Source organism: Mytilus trossulus, chromosome 6, assembly GCF_036588685.1.
Source record: "Mytilus trossulus isolate FHL-02 chromosome 6, PNRI_Mtr1.1.1.hap1, whole genome shotgun sequence".
Taxonomy (NCBI): domain Eukaryota; kingdom Metazoa; phylum Mollusca; class Bivalvia; order Mytilida; family Mytilidae; genus Mytilus; species Mytilus trossulus.
Genome location: NC_086378.1, coordinates 79,810,235 through 79,832,719, shown reverse-complemented (window position 1 = coordinate 79,832,719; position 22,485 = coordinate 79,810,235). Strand labels below are relative to the sequence as shown.

The 22,485-nt window shown below is 31.6% G+C and overlaps 1 protein-coding gene across 1 annotated transcript; it reads left to right on the top strand.

Annotated features, from left to right (window-relative positions):
• The first annotated feature begins 9,163 nt into the window (after positions 1–9,163).
• LOC134723791 (uncharacterized) lies at positions 9,164–22,119 on the top strand. The gene is made up of 3 exons (XM_063587339.1): positions 9,164–9,176; positions 20,173–20,291; positions 21,660–22,119. The coding sequence occupies exons 2-3, from the start codon at positions 20,192–20,194 to the stop codon at positions 22,028–22,030; spliced, it is 471 nt and encodes a 156-aa protein (XP_063443409.1). The 5' UTR covers positions 9,164–9,176; positions 20,173–20,191; the 3' UTR covers positions 22,031–22,119.
• The last annotated feature ends 366 nt before the right edge of the window (positions 22,120–22,485 follow it).

The following is a 22,485-nucleotide window of genomic DNA, read 5'->3' as shown; positions in this document are numbered from 1 at the left end:
AAATATAGATTTATTTCGTCTTCAAGCCATTGTTCAACTACTAAATTGTCTATTCTTCTTACCAGCACACTTGGTACAATTAAAAACCTTATAGTAAATTGTTCAAATAAGGCCTTCGAAAATAGTGGAATAAATTACTTTTGGAGTGTCAAGAACTCGTTGGAAGTACTTGATAAATTGCATGCTCATATTGGTGATTTTGAATCTGTTCAAAGTTTTGATTTTTCTACCCTGTATACCACATTGCCTCACATTCTCATTAAGAAAAAAATCACACACCTAATTAAATGGGCATTCAAAAAATCAGAATGTGAATATATATGTTCAAACTCTTTTAGGTCATTTTTAAGTAGCAATAAACAAAAAAACTATGTTAATTGGACATGCTTTGATACTATATATGCCCTTGAATTTTTACTAGATAACATTTTTGTTCGCTTTGGGGATTCCGTATATCGTCATATTATCGGAATTCCAATGGGGACTAACTGTGCACCACTTATTGCGGACCTCTTTTTGTATTGTTATGAGTTACAATTTATGACAAAAATAAGCAAAGACCCATCAAAACAACATCTGATAAACAAATTTAATAATACTTTTAGATATTTGGATGATATTTTGGCTCTCAATAATGACGACTTCAGTATGTATATTAATGAAATTTGTCCTGCTGAACTTACTTTAAATAAAGCTAATACTAATAATGACCACTGCCCTTTCCTCGATCTTGATATCTATATCACTAACGGAAAGCTGAATACTAAAATTTATGATAAAAGGGATGATTTTTCATTTCCTATCGTTAATTATCCGTTTTTAGATGGTGACGTTCCCTTGTCACCATCTTACGGTGTTTATATATCTCAACTTGTACGATTCGCTCGTGTTTGTAACAATGTTTTAGATTTTAACGAGAGAAATTTATGTATTACTGAAAAATTATTACACCAGGGTTTTCGATATCACAAACTAGTCAAAACTTTTACTAAATTTTATCATCGGTATAAAGACATCATTCGTAAATATAGCTCAACATGCGGACTTTTTATACGTTCAGGTATTTCACATCCAATTTTTTATGGAAATATTCTTTATAAAGCACAAAGGTGTCAGTATTCACCTCAGAAACTTACAAAACCTTTAAATAGACTGATTAAGAAGGGATATAATTACGATACTGTTGTCAAGTCATTAAAGATTGCATATTTTGGCGTTAATATTGAGTCACTGATAAGGTCTTTGCGTCGGAACTAAAGACATTTATTCTAAAAACAGTTGTTGGCATGACACGGGTTATGTTCTTCTCATATATGTTATGATGGTATGATACTAAACCCCTAACGGGAAGGATTGTGCCTGATGTTCATATGATGAAATCATAATCTTTCAGTCAGTTTAATTGAAGTCTGGAGCTGGCATGTCAGTTAACTGATAGTAGTCTGTTGTTATTTATGTATTATTGTCATTTTGTTTATTTTCTTTGCTTACATCTTCTGACATCAGACTCGGACTTCTCTTGAACTGAATTTTAATGTGCGTATCGTTATGCGTTTATTTTTCTACATTGGTTAGAGGTATAGGGGAGGGATGAGATCTCACAAACATGTTTAACCCCGCCGCATTTTTGCGCCTGTCCCAAGTCAGGAGCCTCTGGCCTTTGTTAGTCTTGTATTATTTTTATATTAGTTTCTTGTGTACAATTTGGAAATTAGTATGGCGTTCATTATCACTGAACTAGTATATATTTGTTTAGGGGCCAGCTGAAGGACGCCTCCGGGTGCGGGAATTTCTCGCTACATTGAAGACCTGTTGGTGACCTTCTGCTGTTGTTTTTTATTTGGTCGGGTTGTTGTCTCTTTGACACATTCCCCATTTCCATTCTCAATTTTATTATTGAAACAAGTAAACCATTGTTGAATATCTTTCGTCGTTTCATAAAGCAAGGTCACTTATGAAGTTTTTTGTAAGACCTCCCAAATATATTGTTTTGTTAAAGGATACATGTTGAATTTCTATTTCTAACAATTTTTCATCTTGTAATATAATATATTCAATTTTCTTCTTCTTGTTCGCATGATCTCTTGTAACTTTTACCGCCCTTGATTGAATTTCTGCTAGCAACGTTTCTTTTCACAATGTTGTGTTTTCTTGGAAATCATGCAAAGAAGAGAACGTTAACGTAACGCGGCTTTATTGTATATCCAACGTCGTGTTCTTATGACGTTATCTTGTACTTAAGTCATCAATACAAATTCATACAGTTTAGACGTCTTTATTATTACATAAACAATTTATAGTAAAACCACTTTACGATATGTTTAGTATCTTGATAGTTCTTGTTAATATTTGACAAAAATATTTCGATTTTCTCTGACTCTGTTTTGTCAATTGTAATATATAAATTTCGATCTGATTATCAAAATTCTTCACTTTGTAAAATTGCTGCTTTAAAATCCCTTCTTTATAATAAATCGTGTCTTTGATGATTTTTATGACAAACATGCAGGACTTATAAGCTGATAACAGCTTTTGCAAAATATACAGTAAATTTGGTTGTCATTAACTTGGCATGTAATGCGTATTCGTTTTACAATAGTCGAAATCGGTGTACATATATCCTCTACTACTATGATATTTTGTGTGTCTACCAATTAAAATTTCGGATGTATTTTGACTGTACAAGTTTAACAGGTGTAATATCACCATTGAAATTCCCCTATCAATTTTGCACTTTTCCAAAAATTGTGCAGAATTTATTTTTGTTTCAAATAAATAAATACTTGGCATGAGTAAAGTTTTATCCTGTCCAGTACTATAGAAAAAAAACATGTAACCTTAAGTTTACAAAATATTCTAGAGAAACCCTAAATAAAAAATAATGGTGCTTTTAATTACCCAAGACATATGTTTATGACACAGACATGATTAACTGCAATAAAATGAAGGATACATTACCTACTGACAAATTCAAGGGAATATTTCTTTTTACCTATTTTCGTATACAACCAGATGTGACGTACCATGATTTGGTGGTATTACACACATAAATAAGTCGCACACAGCACATTTCCATTTTATCTCACTGCTATTCTCACTCAATTGACAGGTAAGCAATATTTGAGAATCGGGGTTTGAGAATGGAACAGAAATTTTTCTATTGTCGATTTCCAATGTATTTTTATATGGATATTGGCCTCTTTTTTTTCTTGTATTTTTTATGGTCATTTTCAAAACGGAAGTAATGACTTCACATTTGGTTTATTTGTAATCGTTTTCTGCGTTCATGAATGATGGTACCATCATGAGTCATGTACTTGTTTAGTAGTATGTCAGAAAGTTTTAATTATCATTATTGATAAAAAAAACCATCTATGATTATATCATGATTCTTTTAAACGGTCGATGATTTTCGAAAAACAGCTTTTTTGAATTTGACAAAAAATAGTTTGTCTCAAAAATACCCAAACCACTGGCTTGGTGAAATACTGAGCATGCAATATAGAAATATAACTATACACTAAAAACTTGAACAACAAATAAAGGGAAAACAGTTGTCTCGGACATTTCTTAAAATTTCACTACGACACTTGTACTGCGACTCCCAGGAAGTAAAACAGTTCCAATCTTCTGGCTCATAAGGTCAATGACATAAATATCCATATGTTTATAAATTCAGACGGAAATCTTAATTTGCTGATAGAGATACGGAATGAGATATTAGAGCAATGCTCGTGGCAATGAGAGAACTACAGTTGACAGGACTGATTGCTTTTTAACAAACGAAATGTTTTAAGAGCCTGCGTTTCACACCTAGGTCTTTGTGCATCATTAACAATGGACATTCTCCAATATTGTAGACTAGAATTTAAGTGATGACAGAAATCTCTTTTTTGTTTATTTTTTCTATTGCTGACTATATTTTCTGCTAATTGTTTGTAGCTAGTCAGGAATATGACCATTGGTATATTATAGTTCGTTTCTGTGTGTGTTATATTTAATGTTGTGTTTCAGTTGTGTTCTCCTCTTATATTTGATTTGTTTCCTTAGTTTAAGTTTGTAAACCGGATTTGTGTTTTTGCTCAATCGATCCATGATCTTCGAACAGCGTTATACTACTGTTACCTTTATTTATTCCATATATTGTGACATTTTTACCTATAATGTTTGTTTGTTTTGTTCACACAACACTACTAAATTGGCATTAATACCAGATATCAGTATTTGTATATGTCAATGAAGCATCTTGCTCACATGGTAGATTTCGTGGGTTTTGCGACTGCACAATTACATCCAGTTGTGACCTTGAATGTTAAACTGGATATTTAATGGATTTTTTATGAACATTTATTTGGACATGAATAATTTGTTGTTTGTGGCAATAATATTTAAGAAACATAGATTTAACGGGAGAGAAATGTAAAAGGAATGGATTGTTTCCATTTCCATTACTTAATTATTTCAGGATGATAATTTATTACTAGATTGTATTTCATTTCTCTCTGCTTTATTCTATTTATTATTTATGTATTGAAAGGTTCCTTGATTTATTTGGTGTTTGTGATAAATTTGAAATGTTTTTTTTTGCTTGCCATATTGAATATTTTTTTTCAAGAAAATAATTGTAATATTCGAATATGAACAAGTTCACTAAGACCGAATCGCCTTTCTAAATACGATACACATTAAGAAAGAATTATATTTAGAGGGTTTGTCTGTCATATAATAGACTCCATGGCGTCATGTTTGGCAGGGTACGATTTTCAGGTAGTATTTTTGTTTGTAAATGCTCCAGCTGTTTTATGTAACAATTGTCGTTTTGTTTTTAAATATCTTTTCATAAGTTAGATATATAGTTTAACTGCTTTTAGTTTTCTTTGAAGTGCAAATTATAACAGAGGGATATATGCAGAATCAAACATATCCTTCCAATCTGGTACGGGCACGTTTTGGAAATGGGAGAGTCTGATGTAAAAAAAGTATGCATAGTCAAATATTAAAAAAAAATTCCCGAAGTTATAATATATTGAAGTGGTATGTCATTGAAAGTATATGGAGGCACTAAAATCAATGTTGTATTTTTTGGGCAGATGGATTTGAAGAGATAAAGTTAACGTTGTTGAACGTGTTAAAGAAAGGAAATTGATAACGTCAATAAAGTGTCTTCTCAAGTACATGCATTGACACATATTCAATCTAAAAAGTCTATAAAGTTTAATTCCCCCTCTCATTACAGCATCATATACTTAATTAAAATGAACACTAGAAATTATACTTCTCGTCAAAGTTTGCTGACAAAGACATTTTCTTATCAACGTTTTTATTCACAGATGTTTTACAAAACATGCAAAAAATCTGTTGTGTTCATGTATAAAATACCAGCTGTATATATTTGTCTATATTTCTTTTTGTCTCAAAATTCAAATTAAGGTAGAAAGTAAAATCACAAAAATACTGAACTCAGAGGAAAATCAATTAGGAAAGTCCATAATCACATGACAAAATCAAATAACAAAACGCATCGAAAACGAATGGACAAGAACTGTCATATTCCAGACTTGGTACAGGCATTTTCAAATGTAGAAAATGGTGGATTAAACCTGGTTCTATAGCGCTAACCCTCTCACTTTAATAACAGTCTCAACATATTCCGTTATATTTACATGATGCGTTTAATAAACAGTCACAATTAATAAAATAGTCAAAATATGGGTACATCAGTCATCATCGTATAACAATTTTAAAAGGGGACAATTTAACCGAATACATATATACCGCCATCTTGAATTGTACAATCACAGTACAAAATCGGTCTAGTTATATGCCCAAATCTGCAAATGTGGCAAGATATTTGCAATCTAATGGTTATACTGATTATTTATATAAACAAAACTAAGTGATTGATTGTATTATCCAAAATAGTTAAACAAATATAATGTTGTTTGGGTTTTAAAAAAATATTTTTTCAAATGAGCAAATTAAGGGGAGATAACTTTTTAGTAAAAAAAATAAACTGGACTTATAGGGAAGTTTTTTATATTCACTTGTAGCAAGAAAAAAGTTCTATGACACCATTTTGCACGATTACACGATAATATCCAATTGCGACTTTAAATGTAAAACTGGACATGTAATGTTTTCACCATGGGCATTTTATGAACGTTAATATTTGGACATGTCTAATTTGTTGTTTGCGTCAAATGATATTTCAGAAACATTGATTTAACGGGGGAGGAATGTTAAAGGAATGGATCGTTTCCGTTTTCATTACTTAACTATTTCAGGCTGTTAATTTATAACAAGAAGGTATTTTATTTCTCTTTGCTGGATTGTATTCATTTGTTTATGTCTTAATAGACTAACATTTAGGTACCTTTATTTATGTGGTGTTTGTGATAACTTTGCAATGTTATTTTTTGCTTACCGTATTGAAGGATATTTTCCAAGAAACAACTCCTATATAAGAATATGCACTAATTCCATAAGAACGTATCGCCTTTCTCATACGATTAGGCATATTAATCTATTGCAATAAAAAATCATAATATCTAATAAAATTGGTAGATTTAGCTAACTTAGTCCTTATATTTGTATAAAGTAACATTCGTTAATAGTGGAAAATTGTTTTAAGGTTGAATAAGCTACAATTTATAATTGCTCGCTGGTCCGTTTCTGTGATTACCATTAGATAACGCATGTTCATTTGCCAATCAATCTATCATCAAAGGCAGATAATGAATGCGATTTTCGTTCATAGTCTTTTTCAAAAATGATGAACGGTTCTTTATATTGATATGTAATCATTTTAAACGTTTCAAATTTAGGAAATTATATTCGTCCATCAATGTTTTTGATACACCAATAACAAAAACTGAAATATATTGAATGTATACATTTTGTAATTATTCAAAATTATATCAGAAACGTATAGAAACGTAAACTTAATTATAAAATAATGAACCTGTTAAGGGGAGAGAATACTCGCATACCTTTTTCGAATCGGCATGTAATACAACGGAATGTCATTCTTGCATACAAATGGCACATTAATAGAATTAATTAACTGCGCAATCGTGCTCCACCTTCAATGATGATTCTAAATTATAAATATAACCAAAAGTTGTTAATCTATAGATAGTGAAGACTAATGAAAGCTAACCCACTGTAAACATAAAAAGTAAAATCACAAAAATACTGAACTCAGAGGAAAATCAATTTGGAAAGTCCATAATCACATGGCAAAATCAAAAAACAAAACGCATAAAAAACGAATGAACAAGAACTGTCATATTCCTGACTTGGTACAGGCATTTTCAAATGTAGAAAATGGTGGATTAAACCGGGTTCTATAGCGCTAACCCTCTCACTTTAATAACAGTCTCATCAAATTCCGCTACATTTACATGATGCGTTAAATAAACAGTCACAATTAATAAAATAGTCAAAATATGTGTACATCAGTCATCATCGTATAACAATTTTAAAAGGAACAATTTAACAGGACACAAAAACATCTACTATCTACGAGCACATGGATTGAGTTGAGTGTCTGACGTCAGAAAAATTATATACGTCACATAAATTTGTCGTTCAATGTCTAACCCACTGTAAACATATTTCTTTGCATTTTTTTAAAACTTCCTCAGGAAAATGATCGAGTCACTTGACTTTCAAAGCTCAAAATTAACGTTTTTACTCAATATTTGAATAAAGTAGTTAAAGATTATTCGCTTCTCAAAGTGTAAGACGCAATAAAAATTGTATGCTTGCACCATCCTACTGAAATACGAATTTAATTAAGTCCTAAACATTTCGATATTTCTTCGTATATTTATAGCAAAACCGGTTTCAACAAATCACAAGTACGTGTTAAGATCCGACTAAATACCTATTTCCCGATATGGTCAGGTAAAATTGCTATACGATACACATTAAGAACAAATAACAATAAGACGATTTGTCTGTCTTATAATAAATCTATGTCGTCCTGATGGCTTAGCTAACCTGTTTGTCAGGATAGGGTTTTCAGGTAGGATTTATGTTTGTCAGGATAGGGTTTTCAGGTAGGATTTATGTTTGTCAGGATAGGGTTTTCAGGTAGGATTTATGTTTGTCAGGATAGGGTTTTCAGGTAGGATTTATGTTTGTAAATGCTTCAGCTGTAACATGTATCAATTGTCGTTATTGAAAAAAAACCCTGAAGTTATAATAGATTGAAATGGTATGTCACTGAAAACATCAGGAGACACTAAGATTCATGGAGTATTTTGTTGGGCAGATGGATTTGAAGATAAAGTTAACGTTGTTGGACGTGTTTAAGAAAAAAAATATATGATAACTTCAATAAAACGTATTCTCAAGTACATGCATTGACAAATATTCAATCTAAACAATCTATAAAGTTAAACTCCCCCTTTCATTACAGCATCATATACTTAATTAAAATGAACACTAGAAATTATACTTCTCGTCAAAGTTTGCTGACAAAGATATTTTTCTAATCAACATTATTATTCACAGATGTGTTACAAAACATGTAAAAAGTATGTTGTGTTCATGAATAAAATCCCAGCTGTATATATTTGTCTATGTTTCTTTTTGTCTCAAAATTCGAATTAAGGTAGATTAATGGTATACCGCCATCTTGGATTGTACAATCACAGTACAAAATCGGTCTAGTTATATGCCCAAATCTGCAAATGTGGAAAGAGATTTGCAACTTAATGGTTATACTGATTATTTATATAAACAAAACTAAGTGATTGATTGTATTATCCAAAATAGTTAAACAAATATAATGTTGTTTTGGTTTAAAAAAATATTTTTTCAAATGAGCAAATTAAGGGGAGATAACTTTTTAGTAAAAAAATTAAACTGGACTTATAGGGAAGTTTTTTATTTTCACTTGTAGCAAGAAAAAAGTTCGATGACACCATTTTGCACGATTGCACGATTACGCGATAATATCCAATTGCGACTTTAAATGTAAAACTGGACATGTAATGTTTTTCACCATGGGCATTTTATGAACGTTAATATTTGGACATGTCTAATTTGTTGTTTGCGTCAAATGATATTTCAGAAACATTGATTTAACGGGGGAGGAATGTTGAAGGAATCGATCGTTTCCGTTTTCATTACTTAATTATTTCAGGCTGTTAATTTATAACAAGAAGGTATTTTATTTCTCTTTGCTGGATTGTATTCATTTGTTTATGTCTTAATAGACTATCATTTAGGTTCCTTTATTTATTTGGTGTTTGTGATAATTTTGCAATGTTATTTTTTGCTTACCGTATTGAAGGACATTTTTCAAGAAAACAACTGTTATATTAGAATATGCACTAATTCCATAAGAACGAATCGCCTTTCTTATACGATACACCTTAAGAAAAAATAACAATAAGACGATTTGTCTGTCTTATAATAAATCTATGGCGTCCTGATGGCTAAGCTAACCTGTTTGTCAGGATAGGGTTTTCAGGTAGTATTTATGTTTGTCAGGATAGGGTTTTCAGGTAGGATTTATGTTTGTCAGGATAGGGTTTTCAGGTAGGATTTATGTTTGTCAGGATAGGGTTTTCAGGTAGGATTTATGTTTGTCAGGATAGGGTTTTCAGGTAGGATTTATGTTTGTCAGGATAGGGGTGTCAGGTAGGATTTATGTTTGTCAGGATAGGGTTTTCAGGTAGGATTTATGTTTGTCAGGATAGGGTTTTCAGGTAGGATTTATGTTTGTCAGGATAGGGTTTTCAGGTAGGATTTATGTTTGTCAGGATAGGGTTTTCAGGTAGGATTTATGTTTGTCAGGATAGGGTTTTCAGGTAGGATTTATGTTTGTCAGGATAGGGTTTTCAGGTAGGATTTATGTTTGTCAGGATAGGGTTTTTAGGTAGGATTTATGTTTGTCAGGATAGGGTTTTCAGGTAGGATTTATGTTTGTCAGGATAGGGTTTTCAGGTAGGATTTATGTTTGCAAATGCTTCAGCTGTAAAATATATCAATTGTCGTTTTTAAAAAAAAACTAAAGTTATAATAGATTGAAATGGTATGTCACTGAAAATATCTGGAGACTATACTATTCATGTAGTATTTAGTTGGGCAGATGCATTTGAAGTTAAAGTTTACGTTGTCGGACGTGTTTAAGAAAGAAAATTGATAACTTTAATAAATCGTCTCCTCAAGTACATGCATTGACAAATATTCAATCTAAAAAATCTATAAACTTAAACTACCCCTTTCATTACAGCATCATATACATAATCAAAATGAACACTAGAAATTATACTTCTCGTCAAAGTTTGCTGACAAAGACATTTTCTTATCAACGTTTTTATTCACAGATGTTTTACAAAACATGCAAACAATCTGTTGTGTTCATGTATAAAATACCAGCTGTATATATTTTTCTATGTTTTTTTTGGTCTCAAAATTCGAAGTAAGGTACAACAAATGGAAGTTTTTAACGACCTTGACTGGCTACACAGCCCTTGCACGGTCGGTTATTGAGGTAGATTGATTATATAACGCAATCTTGGATTGTCAATCACAGTACAAAATCGGTCTAGTTATTTGCCCAAATCTGCAAATTTTGAAAGAGATTTGCAATTTAATGGTTATACTGTTCATATATATAAAGAAAACTAAATGATTGATTGTGTTATTTAAAATAGTTAAACAAATATCATTTTTTTCTTCAAATGAGCCATTAAAGCGGAGATAACTTCTTTGGTAATTTTTTTATCCGGAATTTTTTTATTCTTGCTTGTAGGAAGAACAAAAATTTGGATGACATGATATTTCTTGAAAAATAGCACGTTGACCCATACTTTTTATTCAAACCAATACAAACTTGAAGCTATAATTTAAGATATTGCTAGTCACAGACTTTTCAAGCTAGCCCGCATTGGAAAAAGATGAAAAAGAGAAAATATCTTTCCTTAATCTTTCCTTTGCCAACAAAGGTCTCGATGGCGCCAACTTAGGCAATATACTTCATCATGAATTAGTTCAATCCAAAATACCTCCTTATTTCAAAGACCAGTCTGTACCGATCATTTCTTATACCTATACCAAACCTATTGCAACTAAAATTTCCAATTACAAACACGTTTTGCAGAATCTCGATATTGACGACTTTAAGTCTAAACCTCCTGATTGCACTTGTGCTAGTTCCCAATTCACATATACTCCTGCTGGCCACGTTATTACCGGTGACCTCACCATTGTTAATAAAACTTCTAATACGAAATGTGTTATTGAAAGGTCCGAAATATCGTGAGCCTAAATCCATCAATTGGAAATACAACTTTAAAATTTTGATGGATTCAGTCGAGGATTATGCCAGGCAATGGGTTAAGCGCGAGAAAGAAGACGTAGATACTCTCTCCGAATGGATTAAGGCAGTGAGGTTTTTGATTCAAATCAGAATTAAGAAACTGAATGGGTCCATCAATGCCCATGCTACGTCAATCTTTAAAGACCCAAAAGTACAAAACACCTATTCGACCTCCATGATAAATATGTTGTTGTCCCCGCCGATAAAGCCCCAAATAACATCGTTTTGTGTGTAAAAGTCATTACATAAACTGCTTGATAAACGAATTAGGTATTGACAATTCACTTGGAAACTCAACATATACCCTCACGACACTTACCAATGAGGAAATCCTGGATAAGCATAGGTCTGTTCTATGTTCCTTTGGAATTTCAACCAAAGATGAAGAACTGGATCTTCCATCACTGTATTGGATACCTAAACTACCTAAGTGTCCTGATAAACCACGGTATATTGCTGAGTCTTCCAAGTGCTCCACGAAACCTCTTTCTAAATTGTTAACATTTATTATATCAGCAATCAAAGACGGACTTCACAGTTAGTGTGAAACTGCACATTCTAGAGGTGGCGTGAATCAGATGTGGATACTTAAAATTCCAAAGATCTTTTAGAGTACAAACAATCTAACTCTCTTTCATCTTGTAACAGTACTATATATTTCTACTCTTTACACAAGTATTCCACATTCAAAACTAAAAGACAAACTGAAAGAGTTGGTATTGCTTTGCTTCATACAAAAGAATGGCCAACGTAGATACAAGTATCTTGTCTTAGGGAAGGATAAATTCTACTTTGTAAAGGATCACTCTGGTTCAAACAAAAAATTCTCTGAAACTGATATTATCAACGTGCTTGATTTCTTGATTGACAACATATTTGTTTGGAAGACGTGGTTTTCAACAGACTGTCGGCATTCCAACGGGAACAAATTGTGCCCCTCTACTTGCCGACTTGTTTCTTTATTATTATGAGACTGAATTCATGCAGGAACTTCTTATGAAGAAAGATAAGAAATAATCAATATCCTTTACCTCTACTTTCCGCTATATAGATGTTGTTCTTTCACTTAATAATTCAAAATTTGGTGACTATGTGGAACGCATCTATCCCATTGAACTAGAGATAAAGGATACAACAGATAATGTTATGTCGGTTTTATATCTTGACTTACATGAGGGTCGGTTGAAAACCAAATTTTTCGACAAAAGAGATGATTTCAGCTTCCCAATTGTGAACTTTCCATTTCTAAGTAGCAACATTCCAGCAGCATTTGCATACGGTGTATATATCTCCCAATTGATAAGATATTCCTGTGCTTGCATTTCTTATCATGATTTTCTTGAAAGAGGGTTGCTGCTCACAAGGAGTTCCAAATGGTGAAATTGAAATCATCCCTTCGTAAATTTTACGGACGCCATCACGAGTTGGTTGACCGTTATGGAAAAACTGTTCACAAATGATATCGGATATGTTCTTACGTCGTTACTATATTCCATTATCTTCCTTTTCATGAATGTGACTTACCGAATTAGACTATTTACCGGATTTGTTATCACATAAGCAACACGATGGGTGCCGCATGTGGGGCAGGATCTGCTTACTCTTCCAGAGCACCTGAGATCACCCCTAGATTGTGCTGGGGTTCGTGTTGTTTATTCTTTAGTTTTCTATGTTGTGTCATGTGTACTATTGTTTGTCTGTTTGTCTTCTTCATTTTTAACCATGGCGTTGTCAGTTTGTTTTAGATTTACGAGTTTGACTGTCCCTTTGGTATCTTTCGTCCCTCTTTTATTATATTTTGAAAAAAGCATAGTAAAATCTTTGATTCATTACCGAACTGAACAAAGAAATAACACGATGGGTGCCGCATACGATGCAGGAAATGCTTACCTTTTCGGAGCACCTGATTTCACTCCCGGTTTTAAGTGGATTTCGTGTTGTTTCTTATTTATTATTTATAAATGTTGATGTAAATGTCCTTTGGTTTTTTGAGTCTTTGTTTACTCCTTGGTTTTGATTGTTATTGTTATTGTTATTTGGCAAATTATAATAAAATTCTGTCTCAAAAAGTCTATACTTTCGATCTACCATTGTTCATCAAAATTTCAAGGTATTTTACGGGTACTTTTATAAGGCACTACGTGTTCTATACGGTATCTGCATGGCAATCAAATCGTATATTCCATTTTTTTTAAAAGAGTAAATATACCTAGCATTATTTTGTTTTTTTCAGTGGACGTTCTTTGAGCAGGAAGAACCTAGTTCGCAATTCAACCACAGGAGGATTTTGTAGTTTTCATTTGGTTAACCCTGATATGTTTATTTACTCAATTTATACTTAAAACCAAAACGAATCACTGTAATTGTCAAGTAATTATATTAAATCACGCATATTCATAAGCAACATTTTTATTCACAAATATGTTGCACAATATAAATGAACAAACTGTTCAAGTCTTTAAAACAGCTGTTAATATTTATCTTATCTTATGACAAAAGGAAATTAAATCAATGGCCTTTCAAACTACTTTACTTGTACATGATAACGTACTTCACGGTACGGTTAGAGCTGATAAATTAAAATAATAAGAGAGCTAAATTTGTGTACTCTTGGTGATTATTATCACATTTGCTTTCAAATCATATCTCCTTACTTTATATACTTATTTGGCAGTCTAACTTCAAATCCTTTGATATTGGTTGTGTCCAAACCAAGAACAAATACAAATAATACAAAATGCAAATGTATGCATGACTAACTAACTTATTTTGCATAATTTCATAACAGATCTTTACTGGTCTTGTTCTGTTCTGCACATCAACATAGGGAAAGTCTCTCAGTGTCCCTTAAACTTCATTTGAATATGCATCATGTGCCAAACATTATTTTAGTGTATGAGTAAACAGTTTATAAACCAGGAGTAGGTCAAAGAACGTCTCGTCTTTTTTCCTACAAAAAAGTTCCAAGAAGGTACCTTGTTTATAAATATTCCGCATCAATTTCACAAATAATACTCAATGATCTTGAAGTATAGATTCTGATATGACGTTATCTAGGATCTTAATAACGTATTATATTATTCCTTAATTTGTCTTTATCAATATTCCTTTAACTATCAATTATAACAAAGAAGATGTGGTATGATTGTCACATCTTCTTTTAAGTCTGTTTTGGTGGTATCCATTTGACTTAGGTCTATACTTATATATACCATCATTGTGGTATTATTCTATGATATTTTTTGTATTCTTGTCTACACTTTTCTAATATAATATCTATACGTCCTTTTTGTTTTTTTGTTAAATATTTTTTTATACATCCAATCATTGTGTTATTCTGCCTTGGTAAATGTGTGTTTACATATTTGTTTGTGTTAATAGTGATTTAAAGATAGTAACACAATGATGACTGCTGTTCCCTAGTTTTGACATTTTTACCTATTTTTTCTGTTTGTTTTGTTCTACATCGTTGTCAATATAATGGAATTTTAGGCGACTGTCATACAAGGTATCACGATATAAATTGCATTCCAGAATTTAGGTTGGTCTTTTGTGAACTCTACCTAGTAAGTCAATGTATCTGAACAGAGTGATTTGACAAAAAAAACAGTATCAACTGAACACTCTTTCTCAAACTGATGGATGAACCAGTTGTAGAAAAGTATGAAATAATTTTACATACAGTTTAAAATGAATTTTTGTATTCACTGAACGAAAAATGACATAAAAGCACTAGTGGCCTAATGTTTTTAAAAAAATGGCGAAAAAATTAAACGGTCATGATACACATTCAAATTCATTTCTGAATAGTAAAATAAAAGTACTTCAGTTAAATGTGAATGCAGAATGTTTGGCAGTGTTAAAAAGTGATGAAAATTCGTAAAAGGCTATCAGTATCCCTTAAAGGCCAGGAAATACTACCTTGCCACCAAAAATTTGAGGTTTAGCTAGTTATAACACCAGATATAATCCACCATTTTGTACATAAAAAATGTCTGTATCAAGTCAGGAATATGACAGTTGGTGTCTATTTATTTGATGTTTTTGCTTTTGCTTTTGACATTTGATTTGGGACTTCTGTTTTGAATTTTCCTCGGATTTAAGTAATGTTTATTGTGAAGACTGCTTTTATTGATAACTGTGCTCTTATCAATCATGTTGGTTCTATATGAATGCCTTGTTTTGAGAACAAAATGGATAAGTAGTTTTGAATAACTTTATACTTAATTGAAAAATAAGACTTTTTTAATATAAATTCTAAGTAAAATTTGATTTATATTGTCAAATGAAAGACACTTTAATACAGTGAATGAGTTATATCACCATTTGCCTAATTTTTAATATAAGAGAGGAGAAAACTCCAATTTGACCTGCCTTTTCTTTAAAAATGAATATATAAATTACGACATGTCGCAATTAAAAATGTAGTAAAAATATGTTGTCGACATCTTACAGTTATGGAACAGAAATGAAAATAAGCCAAAATCGGAACTGAAAATATGATCTTGACCTCTGACTTTGACCTATTTTTTGTTAACAAGGATCTAAAATCAATAGACCCTCGGTCTCTATCAGTTAAGGTCTACCAGTTCAAAATGAATATCACCTATATCAAATGCAAAAGGAAGAATAACTGCTATATGGAGTCTCCGGATAGCTTCGGATATAACGTAACATCCTGAGGATATAATGAGTACTTTGAAAAAAAAATGTCGCTTTCTTTTACTGTTAGAGAGAGTAGATCTCCTGACAGGTAAAAAAAACTGTGTTCGGTGATATAAATCTTACACAGAAAAGGGTTCGGTTAAACAGGGTCAGTTTCAATAGCATATAGGTTGTATCATATTATGAACAAAAAACCTAAGCGACATATTTTGAAACAAATATACTGTGCAAGAAAGTATTTGGCAAAAAAAAATCAATAAATTGAAAAAACAATTGTACCGAGAATAATTGAAGATTTTTGCATCTCCACTTTTAAGAAAACAGTATAAAAAGGGATCATTTTCGGTATAATTTGTTACTTTAAACCGATTAAAAAAAAGATTTAAGTTACTTTTCCATTGAATTAGGGTACTTCCAGTTAAATTAATGTCACTGCCATTTAATCTTTCAAAAGGTTAAATGTCTATAAAACTGAATTCAACAGGACATGTGTTTTTTTTATGAACCACTTTAAATTTTCAGCAAAGATCAAACTATCAAACGTTAAATTGACCTTTGACCTTGACCTCAGTTTCAAAGTCATAGGTTAGTGATTTTAAATCAAAAGATCCCAGGTCATTCACTTGTATGTTTGAGAAATAATACTGATTGATATACACAAGGGAAGAACACTCATATTAAGGGGGACCGAAACACCTCAAGTAAAATGGGTTGAAGTTAAGCCATGTTGTAAATTTTTTTTATCTTTGTCCTTGACCTTAATTTTCTGCAAATGGTCAAGGATTTTTATATCAAATGATATTACTGATGATTTAATAATTTATTATTTATTATCCTTGAGAGAAGACGAACAATTTGGTGATTTTTTTTTATCAGTATATTTACGCTTTCAGAAAAATAAAGATAACAGGAACAAGGGATGCAGCGAGATAACTCCTATAATAATTAGTATTCGTTTAAATAGGGCGAGTTTTGAAATACCCATCACTGTACGACATCAATGGCCAAATATCCTTTCCATATGTACTAAAACAAAAAAGGATCTCAGACGGTAGAGAAAAACATATATCAGAACAAAAGCAAAAGTTCTTTTCCCGAAAAGTGGAAAGACCAAATAATCCGAACGAAATCAACAGGTTTTTCCACGGAAAAATAGAAAGACCTCAAAAGTATATTGTTGATACTTGTAGACTGATAAGACATGAATAAGCTTACTCATTTTCCTCTAGATCAATTCAAACAGAAACAGACATTTTTTAGGGATTGCTGACAGTATGGTATTTAAAGAATATACATATTCAAACATTAAAAATATATGAAGTCATAGTAAATGTAAGGTTCATGACTAAAGACAAATCTAAGAAAAATTTCATATTCTGTCATAGAATTGGGAATGGAACATGTTTGGGATGTATGATTGAAAATACAATTTACGTTAAAGATTGTGGTGTAGGGTAAAAGACAAAGACACATGTAGCATCTGGTGTTTCGTGTTGGCGATAGTAAAGCCGAAATTAAGAATTAGGTCAACACAAACAAACCTAGGACATGCATTGGCTAACATTCATATAGCAAAATATAAAACTGATAATCAACTTTATTATTCACAAATCTGTTACAAAACATATGATCAACTAACAACATATGATCAACAAAACAATCACAGCGGTATATACAATTTCTTATTTTAATTGCGTTGCAAAATTCAGATTAATTCATTGACATTAAAAAATATTTACTAGTGCTTTTAAGGTATCGTTTGTGCTATAGAATTTTAAAACTTTTTATCCTGGACAGCTGTCTAATGCGGGGTAGTTAACTCAATGGGACATCTTTTTTTTGTTAAAGTTTTGTTATTTGCAGTATGTATCTGAAATATTTCAACAGTACCCATGGTTATTAATATAATGTGTGCTCTCTTTATGCCAAAACAAAGGACGAATTCCGACGAAATATTTTTTTGGCTCGAACCAAACTAGTCTACTAGGTATGTTAAACTTTTCAAAATCATTCTAAGATTCTCCCGATTCAAAGATTAAGTAGCAGTGTATATCAAATCTATATTTTCCTTGATGACACATATTCAATGTACGCTTAATATAATTAGATTGATGAAATCTAAATACAAAATTAGAAACAAATAAAACAATAGCTATCAAAGGTACCAGGATTATAATTTAGTGATTTGCAATCCATGTTAATATACATTTGTTCAATATAGCGACACATTTTACATAAAAACAGATTCAACAAAATAGAAACCCAAAATTTATGGTAACAGTTAAGAATGTTTTAATACATAGACATCAAACGATATGCACATTCGGAGTCATATATAACGGCAATACATGATCAGATGTATATGATATAAGATTGAGAATGGAATTCGGGAATGTGTCAAAGAGACAACCTGACCAAAGAGCAGATAACCACCAATGGTTCTTCAATGCAGCGAGAAATTTCCACACCTGCAGGCGTACTTCAGCTGGCCCCGAGAAAAAAAGTAAACTTGTTCAGTGATAATGGACGTCATACTTAACTCCAAGATATATATAAAAGAAACTGAAATTAAAAATCATTCAAGACTAACAAAGACAAGAGGTGACTGTCTTGTGCCAGGCGCAAAAATGCAGAGGAGTTCAACGTGTTTTTTTTTTTTTTTTTTTTTTTTTTTTTTTTTTTATATATATTTACCCTCCCACTATACCTATATTCAATGTAGATAGCCGCATAAACAGGTTCACCCCACCATCATTCTTTTTTCAAAATGTCATGTACTTAGTCAGGAAAATGGCAGTTGTTATCTTATAAATTGTTTCTGTGTGTGTTGCTTTGTCGAATTGGTATTTTGTTGCACTTCAATGTTTCTGTTTCGTTGTTTTCCTCTTATAGTTGATGTGTTTACCTCAGTTTTTGATTCCAAACAGCGTTATACTACTGTTGCCTGAACTACGATACACTTATTATATCTAATAGACTATGCTTATGAGTATAATGACACAATAAAGTAAATATATATACGATTATCGTGTCCGATTTACTATTCTTGTCAGATGGGTTTCAAAACATGGTGCGAGTGGTCAAGTTCTGAAAGTAATTATGTCAGTGATAATATAAAATATTGAACAGTCACGAAAAGGAGGAGAACAGACACATACATTCACAACCTATCGAATATAGTCATATTTAAATGTAATAAGCAATACAGACATTAATATGCTAAAAAATAATCATAATATAATTCAATAAATCATACATATTATTTAGAAACCGCCTACTAAATCACAAAATCTGCAGGCAAATCATTTAAGATATCAACGTGGCATTCGCAATATGTTGCTCTCTGTGAATACATTAAATGTTTACATGACTATAAAACAGACTGTTCTTCCCTCTCCGTGACAAGTTCACACAGGAGCAGGATCATCAAATCAGGTAAGTGAAAAGAAGTGTTATTCAATCGATCAAAACATTAAAAGCGCGGTATGAACAGTGCTAAATGGTATGAATTAAACTATTATTATATAAATAATATGAAAAGTATATTTGAGTCATAAATATCAGACTTTTAAAACTCGCATTTTTTATGATTGACAGATAGTGTTAACAAATCTTTTTTTCAGTGTTTTGAGAAAAAAAACTTATATTTCAATTATGTTTTAAAAGTTGTTCATGCATTAACTGACAATGTAATAGAAAACTCACTCACTTTGGTATTTGACTTTGATTGACAATTTCTGGCTTTTTATTGTTTATGCTTCTTTTAACGCAGATTAAATTATGAAGGAAGATTATGATATGGATTGAATAAATAGTCATTTTTAGGTTTTGCAATAAAAAACCAACACAAGAAAAATAGCGTATCCACAACAAACATTCTATATGATGAAAGTGTGCTAAAATGATTTTATTGTAAAAGAATAACTTCCATCCGAAGCACATGTATGGATTTACCTTCATCTTGAACGCTTCAAATTGAATATTTGACGCTTTGTTTTACTTCGTTGTTTGATTTGGTCGATAGTTTAATTTTGATTTGGTTTGATAATTTTTTGTTTAACTTTTGTTCAGATTTTGTAAGATCTTTGTGTGTATGTTAAAAATATACGTGAACAGTGAAATATTATTGAATTCATTCATGCATGTATTATTCAATATGTGTTTTGCAGGTACGCATACCAACTGTCAATGATAATGGCTAATATTTTAAAATGCTTCTTGTTTGTGTTCATCTGTCGTACAACTAATGGTGCTGCTGGTAATGGTGATCCTCCTGCTCCGGTAAAAGGTATGCTATTCACGATGTTAACTTTTAACTTGTTTGGCTTTATAATCATTTTGATATGAGAGTCACTGATGAGACTTATGACTTATGACAAAACATGCGTCAGGCGTACTAAATTATAACTATTAAGTTACAAAAATATCATTATGTGTATGTATTGATAATTTAATACATGTGAATACAGTCGTCATAGATACCAGGATTAAATTTTGTATTTACGTCAGACGCGCATTTCGTATACAAAGACTAATCATTGGCGCTCGAATCCAAAAAAGTTAAGAAGGCCCAAAAAAGTATGAAGTTGAAGAGCATTTAGGACCAAAGTTCCTAAACTTTTTAGATGGCGTTTAAGGAAAAGGATCATAAAAAAGGCTAAATGACGATAAGATTATCAATTTGGAGCGTAAACAGCGCTAGGCTGACCTTCATCAGGAATGCTTAAACTGATAAGTTATATATTTTAAAATCGAGTATGTTTAGTCCAAAAAGACATCTTAACCAATACGACCAAACGCGACCCCACAAATATCAAAATTTTATAAAGTAAAATTTCTTAAATAATCATCAGACTCATTAGAAAATTTAGATATTAATCAAGTCATTTTGCAAACACTGATGACCGAGTGGATTACACTATCGGATACTTATAGTATACTAGCAGTGGTATGAACTCAGATCCTGAAAATAAAATAACTCTTTTATTTTGTGCATCAGACCATCAGTCATACCCACATAGATGTAAACATACTGGTATGTGGTATATATGTTGGTGTATTGTTTAAAACATTGTACATGTCTGTTGATACTTTTTAAACATATATCATGTATATTGTAATAGTAACTGGTTTACTAGCACAATAAAGCTGAATACTTTTAAAACCGATACTTTTCATATACGAAGTATCTGCTGAAATTACACCCAATTATATTAGACAGTTCATGTCAATATAATTTCTTTTTTCAAATACTTTTTACTTCATTCAATGTCCAACATTATTAAACAAATGAATAATTTACCAAACCCTTTTGATGAACCATTTTCGTACAGGTTTTTGATTACAAATCTCACCTTTTTATCATTTTTATATATCACCCTATATTTAATATATAAAATATCATCAAGATAACGGTAAGCGTTGTTAACTTAATGAAATGGAATTTAGACAGATCTTAACTGAGTTTAGCCATACACTATATGATTCATATCAGTCAACTAACCATAAAGTGGCCATTCACAAATACAAACACAGTTGACTGAAGAATAAAATATGCTAGAGATTAAGTTATGAATTTCCATCATTAAGCACTAAATGTGCGATTATGTTTATGTGTAAATTATATATTTCTTAATATCTTGAAATCTTTTTACAGCTGCATTTACAGCGACATTACCCGGAGGTGCTAATCAATATGGGCAAAATAACATAATCCGATACAACCAGATGCTTTGTACGGATGATGGTTATAATCATAATACGGGTATTTTTACCGTTGGTGCAGGAAAGGCTGGTAATTACTTAGTATCTGTTACTATGATGTCAGGCCTTGTCACGGCTCACACTACTCTAAGGAAGAATGGAGCTATTTATGTGTGGCTATATACTGGTAACCAATATGATATGGCAACCCAAACTGTCTGCATGGAACTGATAGCTGGGGACCAGATTTGGGTGCAAATGAACAACAAGGCATCGAGTCTCTTTGATGTTTATAACACGTTCACTGCAGTTCGGATAAATTGATGAACCATTAACATGATTAAGGCTATACAGTTTTACGTTTTGACCCCAAAAAATAAGCAGTGAATACTATTTAATAAAGTTTACAATTCTTTCAATGTTAGATTTAAATCTTTTATTAACGAGTAATAAGCTGATACACGAAATGATGTTACCTTTAACAAAAAACAACAAAAAAAACCAAAAAAAAAACCCCACCATTAAACGGGTGATACAGTTTTTAGATGATACACAGACACCTTTCAGTTGTTACAATGACACTTTTTATGAAATGAACCATTCGTGCATAATCAGTGAGGTAATTGGCACTTTACATTTCAATGAGATTTGGAACTTTTTGTTATGCCCCATTTATAGGCATTAAGTTCTCTGGTCTGTGCGTCTGTTCTTCTGTTTGTACGTCCGTCTCTCCGTTCATCCCTCTGTTCCGCTTCACATTAAAGTGTTTTGGTCGAGGT

Bases quoted from the DNA above. Each gene is read 5' to 3' on its own strand.
- LOC134723791 (XM_063587339.1), top strand. From the start codon at position 20,192: ATGATAATGGCTAATATTTTAAAATGCTTCTTGTTTGTGTTCATCTGT. The intron at 20,292-21,659 runs GTATGCTATTCA...ATCTTTTTACAG, and splicing joins TCCTCCTGCTCCGGTAAAAG to CTGCATTTACAGCGACATTA.